Source organism: Neodiprion fabricii, chromosome 1, assembly GCF_021155785.1.
Source record: "Neodiprion fabricii isolate iyNeoFabr1 chromosome 1, iyNeoFabr1.1, whole genome shotgun sequence".
Taxonomy (NCBI): Eukaryota; Metazoa; Arthropoda; class Insecta; order Hymenoptera; family Diprionidae; genus Neodiprion; species Neodiprion fabricii.
The window spans coordinates 22,651,536-22,660,574 of record NC_060239.1 but is presented as its reverse complement, the minus strand read 5'-3'; the positions used below and the strand labels follow the sequence as shown (position 1 = coordinate 22,660,574).

At 35.7% G+C, this 9,039-nt stretch overlaps 1 protein-coding gene across 6 annotated transcripts; it reads right to left on the bottom strand.

The window, feature by feature from the left end:
- Positions 1–557: 557 nt before the first annotated feature.
- On the bottom strand, positions 558–8,361 carry LOC124187765. 6 transcript variants are annotated; one of them, XM_046579886.1, is made up of 6 exons: positions 7,742–8,361; positions 6,175–6,246; positions 3,268–3,484; positions 2,266–3,086; positions 1,422–1,591; positions 558–1,208 (listed from the first exon to the last, which is right to left on the bottom strand). In XM_046579886.1, the coding sequence occupies exons 3-6, from the start codon at positions 3,467–3,469 to the stop codon at positions 1,166–1,168; spliced, it is 1,236 nt and encodes a 411-aa protein (XP_046435842.1). In that variant the 5' UTR covers positions 3,470–3,484; positions 6,175–6,246; positions 7,742–8,361; the 3' UTR covers positions 558–1,165. The 6 variants fall into 6 exon arrangements, 5 of the variants coding, with proteins under 5 accessions (XP_046435842.1, XP_046435839.1, XP_046435840.1 ...); XM_046579883.1 differs by having other exon boundaries at positions 805–1,208; positions 1,422–1,578; positions 7,742–8,346; XM_046579884.1 differs by lacking the exon at positions 6,175–6,246 and having other exon boundaries at positions 805–1,208; positions 1,422–1,578; positions 7,742–8,346.
- Positions 8,362–9,039: the final 678 nt, after the last annotated feature.

The window sequence follows — 9,039 nt, the reverse complement described above, 5'->3', positions numbered from 1 at the left end:
TGTAAACATTAATAACACACGCGTATCGACCGTGCTCAAGACATCAATTTACGGGAAATCGACATTTAATATAAAAAAAAAACCAGTTGCGTAGAATCGAACGGTGGTTTTTTCATAGCATAGCAATGCATATATGTATATTTATTCGTGCAAAGAAAAATGAGGATTTATTTAAGGCGTCCTTAGTCAAGGCGAAAAACATCCCAATAAACAATGCCAGTATATAAAGCGTATGAAATTCGTCAAAAAAGAACGTTTTATTCTGTAGAATAAACGTGCAGCACCTACGTATTTTATTGCGAAGAATGTCCGCCGTGATTTCGGTTTATTAAACGTTTTTGGTGGACGTCTTACGATAGTTGTTCATATGCAAATTTTATACGTTTGAAACCAAACATTTATAAATCGTATCTCAATTTGTTGATAAAACGTATCGAAAATCCGTTATTTTAATATTTATGGTAATCGTCTAATATTTGGATATTGATGACTACTAAGAGACGTTTCGCAAGTACGTTTTAAAACTCAAATTATGAAGGAAATTTTTTCTATTAAAATGTGTTGACAATGTCCGTTTAACTAACGTGACAAAATGTTTTCTGTTAATGACGCTTTAATCTTTCATTATTTATGTCTAAACGAATATTATACAGTGTTAAAAAACGTTTTTAATTGGACCTCTAGACTTGAATACATAACGTATCTTGGATGTGTAATTGAAAGCGTATATAGTACACTGCTATAGAGGAAGATCATTTCACGTTAGCTAGAAACAAGTCTGGGTTGAGTTAGAAAGCGTACGAATTTAGTTTATATATGTGAATCGATTTTATTATATCTTTGTTAGAACGTTACACAAATATCTTATATCTATAAATACTCATTTATCAAAAAAAAAGGTACATCTTGTAGCTCATAGACACAGCTCAACCTACACTATACTTTCGTCTTCACGGTAGTTACAACTAACAGAAAACGCTAAGAATATTACACTTATATCAGAAATATTTATATGCCTGTATGATTTGTACTTTTATATGACTGTTTTTAAAATTAGTTGACGTTTACCACAGTTTCTTAGCCCTTCTTTCGTACATAGGTATGCCGTGATCGAGCTAGTTTTAACCAGTCTTTCACGGCACACGAAACACTGGTTTCGGTTGCATCACCAATTTCCTTCTTGCCAAGAAAGGTTTGTTTCACAGCCTCTGAGAAAAAATACATCAAAAGGAAGGTACAATATCACGATATTGATAACTGATAAGGAATAATTTCAATGTAAATTGTGATGAATCTCGAATATATTGGGAAAAAAGTTAACAGTTTGCATAATTTGAATAATAATGTGTGAATAATATTGTTTTCACACGATAAATCCAAGTAATAACTGTTTCTCGAAAATTTCATGAATTATTCATTACCGTAAACAGTTTCCATTGTCAATGTCTTTTGAAATGGGACTTTGTCCCTCCCTGCCCAATTGAATTGCATCGCTAATTCGTTTGTGAGTAGTGACCTCATTATAGCCAACACACATTGGCGACCGCTTGTCCCTCCAACAGAAGCCAGTTTCCCGGTCTGCAACAAAATACTAAAATGAATGAATGTCGAATTGAATTCAAAATATTCTTACTGTTATCAACATCGATAACAATTTTGACTAGTTGGAGATTGTCGATTCCTAATATTTTTTCAGCATTTTTTAACGTTAACCCTCTCGATCAGACCGAGACCGATTTCATGTTGAATGAAAATCTCTCACCATATTGATATTTCGATGGGTGAAAGCAGTTTACCTCAGGGTTTAGGAGTATCTATAAGGCCATCTGACCTTGCTTAATGGAACTATGCAGTTAGAACCCTGACCTTGCGACCGATACAGTTTTATGAAGCCTCAAAGTGCGTGTTGCGTAGAAGCAACATACGGTCCGAGAGGGTTAAAACGTTACGAACCGCAATTCTGTATGCCTGTAGTAATTTTCATTATTCCTTTGCAGTCAACACATACCGAGCGTATTCTTCAATGAGAGACAACCCCCTCCCTAGTGCTAAGCCAACTCAGGCACATGACGCGTACGTGAAGTTCGGTCGAGTGGAGACTAACATGGCCACTGGCATTCTATCCCCTCCCGGCCGAGCCTCATGTGCCTGTGTTGGTTTGCGCTAGGGAGGGGGTTGGCCCTCATTGAAGAATACGCTCGGTATTAGTACCTATCCGTATGTCATGACATACATATTTTGAATATGATTGCAAGGTCTACTCACTAAATAAGTTCGATGCTCTTCGGATTTCAGGATATTTTCGAGGTTGGAGAAGTCTTCCATGGAGTTAAGAGGAAGTTTTGGGAATTCGGCTGGTTTCTTTGTTACGTCGATGCTGACTTCCTTCTGTTTTGAGAAGATTTTACGTAGTAGCAGATGGTTTTGTTCAGTGTAGGATTTAATGTGTTCTAAATACTGCAGAGTTTTTTCTTCAAAGGTATTCTGTTCGCGTGATGTGGTCGGGGTTGAAGGTTCAAGTTGTGAAAAGGATCTTGATAAGTCATATTGCGTGGTAGACCTGATGATCCTACTAGAAATGTTTCTATTTGATGTTTCATATCCAGACAACTGATTCGGTGACTCATGGGAATTATCATTATACTGGTGCTGTACGATCTTGTGGGCCAAGTTTTTCTTTGGTGTCTGATTTTTGGTAGATCCTTTGGCTGAGTTAATGTAGCGAGTATTCTTATTACGGTTAGAAGTCGATTCATCGACTTCGGACGGTGGCAAATTCTCGTCAGCTGAAGAGGTGTAACCTAAACTACTTGAACTTTCACGAGAACGCTTCGTTTTTTTTTTTTTGTTACTAACGTGTCGATTTTTAGCCTTCTTCTTGTCGGTTTTGTGTTTACGTTTTTTCTTTTGCGGCTCAGGTTCGACATCATCACTGTTCGTAGCTTCATTCTCGTCCACGTCATTGGTAATATCTTGCTGAGGTATTACAGTGGATTTTTTAGCGATGTTGCGAATTATTCCGGATTCATCGGACGTGCCCAGCTCCAGTAGGCGCGCCATCGTTGCTTCGGTGTCGTGGTAGTCATCTGTTAGTTAATCAAGGAATATCAATCAATACCGAATGCTCATTGATTAGCAAAATTAATCACAAATGTACAATATGATCAAAATATATCGTCGTAACTCTTATCCAAGTGAAAATTAATATGATTGAAACATTCAATCCGTATACAATTGTAAAAAAAAGTTCTACGTTCCAATAATCACCTCCGGTATGCAGTACTTTGTGAATGGCAAACTTTGGCCATGTTTTTTCATAGGCAGCCTTTGATTTTACAAGTTTTGTAAAATGATCTTCAGTTTTTGTCCGTGGCCAGTAACATTGGGTGTTGTTTTCGACCAGCCAAAGAACTGGTACCAATGCGCATTCTCTATCTTCGCCAACCAAGAATTCAATCACCGCATACATAGTTCTGCAGCACGACTGAGTAAAAACATCGTTAAATGTATCATATTCTCTAGTCTGGTGTATAAATTTATATTTGATCAAAATTCAAGCACTTTTATTCCACTCTGAGCAAAAAGTGCCAGTTTAAAAGTTTTTAATTAGGACATCAACATAGGAATATGCAAGGTAGTATATAAGTTAAAAGATGAATCGATCATGAAACATTATGAAGATTTTGGGAACGCATGTCTAACCAATACTTGAACGTCAATGTGACGTACAAAACTATAATAAATCAGCTCAAAAGTGATGTTATGAACATATGGTAGAGTTGGGTATATTGGACTACTAGGTAAATTAGACTCGGCATATACGGTATATGGTAATAGGTATACGATAATGTTATTTTTTGCTAAACATCTCAATTGAAGCAAACTTTTAATATAAAAGAGATAATGAACCTACGATTCTCGGGAATGTGTGCGAGGTAGACATAGACATACTATACATGTCTTGAACGAATCCCTCTTCCTCGTACACATTGCCGAGAATCGTAGGTTCATCATCTGTTTTTTGTCGAGAGCTCGTTTCGTTGAGATGTTTAACAAAAAATAAAAATTTTATTTCATTTCGTGTAGTATCGGAGTTACTGCGAAACCATCTTTAAATGGAAGACAGACGAATTTATGTAATATATCATCGACGCGATAAGATTTCGCTACGTTGAAACTTCTTACGAAAAAAATCCCTAGTTTGGAAGATTTAATAGGTTTCTGATAAAGGTCTCGCTTGTACTTGAACGGAGTACCTATAATTCTATATTCTCCGGCAATGAAAAGGATTGATTTGATCACTAATATTTCTGTCCCACAAGCTACTACATTATCCGGCCTTTTTATTGATATTTTGAATTTTTTCGTTTCCAGAGCCTGACATTCACGAGAATTTCCAATAAATTTGGGTTTAGGAATAAATTTTTCCTGACAATTAGTTTTACGAATAGAACTTAGTTCTTCAAGTCGATTACTCAGCTGCTGCAGCGGCAAGCGTTTCGATCGAATAAGTCGTTTCAAATGGCCCAAATGATTTTCATACACAAAGCAACTGTATTCTTCTAATGGGCCAAATCGTTCTACGTCGTCTATGACATGCAGCAGCGAATGTACATTATATACGACAAAGTTTTGTCCGTATATCTTAGCACCTTGAGTAACGAATTTTTCGATCATATCTTGCGCGATGTTTCGAAAACGCGAGAACAAGGCTGTATTCGATAGAATATACACGGCGGCAGACAATAATAAAAAATGTTTGTACTTTTTTCGATCTAGCACATCCCGCATTACAACAGGGCCGGAATATAACAAGAAAAATCTAAATTCTGTCGCTTTCCATCGATGCAAATCCAAAAATCCACGGGGCTTTCGAGGAAACTCTGCCGGAACATATCGCGCCAATAGTTTCATTATACGTTCAATTTCTAACAAAATATCCTTAGACAATTTGCAATCACGTGAACCCTCGACCCAGTATTTAAGGAGCAACCTCTTCAAAATTCCCAGGTAGATTAAATGCATGGGATCTAAAGGAAATTGGGAGACTAGTCCCACGTAAAGATCTAAAAGAGGCGAACGTCCTTTAACGTGACGATCGTTTTCACTAGGTGCAACAAAATCACTATCTTTTCGCTTCTGGAATTCGGTGTCACATGGATAACACAGTTTACGGTTGAGATGAACTGCGCGAATCTTACACCTCTCGCAAGCATCCTTACCCGAATGTCCTAAACACATTTTCAACATAGATCTCGCGGGCGCGTCACACGCGAATAAACCAACTCTGACAAAGTATTTGGTGCCATTAAACTCAAAACCATTGGTGCTTAAACGTGACGTTTCTTTAATTAAATCTCGTAAATATGAAGATAGTGGCATCGGTTTACCCGTACCATAATAAACACCAATTACAAATGGGCTATCATCGATCATTGAAATACTGCGTCCCAAAATTGGCCAAAATGATGTTCCGCTACTTTTATAAACGGGAATCCCATCAATATTAAAATCAACTCGCAACGTATGTTCAGGTGACAGTCCTTTTTTGAGACCTGACTCGAGTTTTTGTCTCAAGCATTTCTCCAAACCGAAATAACACATTTCTCCGTTGTCTAAATTTAACGTTTCAATACGTCGTGACGTGTGAAGTAGAGTCCTAGCACTTAAGGGTAAGATAGGATGTGCTGGTTTCAATAATGCTAGCAATTGATCGATCGCGTTATGTGTGATGTTATTTGAAGATGCCCAGTCGCGCAAATTTTCAACAAAGTTCGTTTCATCATCTAAATGCACTTCATCGCTGACGGAACTTGAATTATCTTCAGAACTGTACAACGTAGCTTTGATGCTATCTATGTCACTTTCGATGTCTTTGAAATCTTTATTATCGCGGTTCGAATTAGAGTTTTCTTCATTCTGTTCATTACTTTGATGGATATGATCAACATCATAATCGCTATCTATAGAGTGCACATATTCTCCGATACAAGACACATGTTCATGACTAGCATCTTTTAATTGTGATTTCGTAAGGTGCTCGAGTGCACAATTATTGCCTGCAATACTCAGTAATACTTTACGAGTATTTATAGCTGTTTTGCGACGCAAATGTCGTTTACTCAGAACTTTTAAATCATGAGGCATGTTATAAAACTAAATAATAATACACACCAGACAAGAAATGATGTACGCTTTAACGTGCTTGCCTTATTTGTCGTAAATATCCGCACACCACTCTGAAAACTAAAAGTTAAATGAACCTAATGAACGTAGTACGTGAGTCAATACAGAAGATTCATAGCAATAAAGCTTTTACACGAGTTAGCGCAACAATTTATATAAAATTTTATTGAAAATTAAGTAATTTGATCAAAAATGCTGTTTCGTGTATATTTTCTTGGATTTGGGCTAAATAAATATTAAAAAGGCATTTGTAGCCGAACAATTTTGTAAACACGAATAAAAAACGTGGTCAGCTACCCATCGAACGTATATAATACGCAGGTAATGAGTAGTTTCATTCTATTGGATTTGACTCTGACATTTACCGATAAACGCATAGTATACTCATGATTTACGTTCAGTAGTAGGAATCGTGATATATTTCAGGACTAGATAGTACTGTTACTAATATTATTATTCTATAGTACTTATAGTTCTATGTATCGCTATTTATTGTTACTACAAATTAAACAAGATCGTAGTTTAACGTTGAACCAATTCTGGGCCGATGTCCTGCTTATATTCTAATACTTTTCGAATAGTATATCATGACGCCTACTACTGAACGTAAATCATGAGTATACTATACGTTTATCGGTAAAGATCAAAGTCAAATCCAATGGAATAAAATTACTTGTTACGAATTTCCTGCGTATTATATACGTTTGATGGGTAGATGACCACTATTTTTACCAGTGTTTACAAAATTATTCAGGTGCAAATCCCTTTTTAATATTTATTCAGCCCAAATCCAAGAAAATATACACAAAACAGAATTTTGGATCAAAATACATAATTTTTAATAAACCTCTATATAAGTTGTTGCACTAACTGGTGAAAAAGCTTTATTGCTACGGATCTTCTCTATTGTCTCTATTGTCTAACATGACCGTCTTCTTCTGATGGATAATAATTGTTATTTTCAATTGAAGGGAAAAGAAAATAAAAAATATTGTCAAAATAATATTTCTGTGATTTCGATGGCACAGAAATATTTACGTGGCTGTATTACTATACTTTGTTACTTTGGAAGATGCTACGAGTTCATATGTATGTTATAGATATGTTGAAACGGTATCTAAAAAAATAATAAACACGAAACCGATTTCAAACAATACAGAGCAAAAGTTACTAATAACCGCATGATCACATGGGATGATTATTAACATGAAGTTTTCCTCAAATTCGACAAGAACTAATATAATTAACCTATAATATACGTATCATAGTAAACTTAACACATATAAATAACGTTTAAAAACAGTTCAAAAATATTCATGAACGTTATATAATAAACAATAAACTATTCCATATTTTTATGGTACATCGTTTGGTTTAGAGAAAAAGACGCAGAACATTACACATAGTTTCTTTTGAAGAAAGAAAAGAAAGGAAAGAAAAAAATACAGAAGAGACAGAATTTGAGTTGCAAAACACATTATTTTTTCAACCAAGAATGCTCGATGTATTAAGACAAAATACCACCATATTTGGAAAAATATGTAGTTGTACTTACCAGCGTTATTTAATGACGAATTTGCTTCTTCCGTCTAGGCCGCAGATTAACAATAGCTTCTCACCTTTTTTGCTACACGATCACCGATCGATCCGAGCACCTCCGCATTCGGTTGACGAATAACGCCATAACCAGCGCCTGAGGCCAGTTGCAAGGGTGGGGATGAATATAGGCTCCCAGACAAAGACAAAGATAGAGGAGACGCAAGAGCGACAGAGAGATCGTGCCCAAAAGGGAATCAACTTTGCCATATATGCCCGTGTTATTCCGAGCTGTCCTTGTCTTACCACTCGCTATACTTACACTTACTGTATGAATGCGCGGTCCATGGGATAAGTTCTGTCTCTACATATAATTATTGCGCTCTTACTCTAGCTTGCAGCGTTACCGACGCTGACGCACCAGAGCAGGAGAATAATATATCAGTAGTGACACAATGTATAACGCACAGAACTCCGATAAAATAGCGCGAAAAATAAACGTACAAACGACGTTAAAAATGCGACAGGATATGATGAACGCTTGTTTTAGCAAGTACTCATACAAGATATTGAAGTCTTGACGTAATTCGTGCCAAATAATGAGATTTAATATATTATAATATGATAACCAATATTGTGAAATAATTATAAAAATGTACAATAAATTATTATTCTTGGTACGAAATTATTCACGTTTCGGACACTTCTTTATTCTCTTCCTTTTATTGGTTATATCTATGTTCCATGCACCGGTAAATGAATACAAGATCAGTGTTCAGCTTTAGTTACCACATAATATTGGCATCAAAATAACGGGTAATTAAAGTCCATTTTTCGGAAACTAATTATAAGATAATCAACTGATTTGGCCACCGCTTGGCATCAGGCGGTTCCGCATACATGAATACTAAAAGTGCGTTCATAATCTGAATATTGTACTCAACGTTGAATTTTCCTCAATCGTGTTGAAGTAAAACAAGTATGAACCCATTTGATCAAATATACATATTATACAATTCAATGTATCTTGAAAATAGTCCGATATTGAATAAATTTCATAAACGGTTATTGAACGTAGATCACAAGTAGCAGTAAAACGTGAACAATAATCGTTGAAAAAATACGTTCATCAAACGATGAATATATTTCTGTGCAATAGTGGAAAACCGCAATAATTAAGCGCTTAATTGGGGTTGCTGGTAGTTGTATGATGAATGTACAATATATATATATATATATATATATATATATATATATATTAGGGTGTGTCGAAAATGAACTTTTTTTTTTCTTCGCTCCTACCACTCAAAACTTTAG

Excerpts from the sequence above, each read along its gene's own strand:
- LOC124187765 (XM_046579883.1), bottom strand. The coding sequence starts at position 3,469 with ATGTATGCGGTGATTGAATTCTTGGTTGGCGAAGATAGAGAATGCGCA. Across the intron at positions 1,579-2,265 it reads AAGAGCATCGAACTTATTTA|ACCGGGAAACTGGCTTCTGT; the intron begins GTGAGTAGACCT and ends ATTTTGTTGCAG. Across the intron at positions 1,209-1,421 it reads GACAATGGAAACTGTTTACG|AGGCTGTGAAACAAACCTTT; the intron begins GTAATGAATAAT and ends ATTTTTTCTCAG.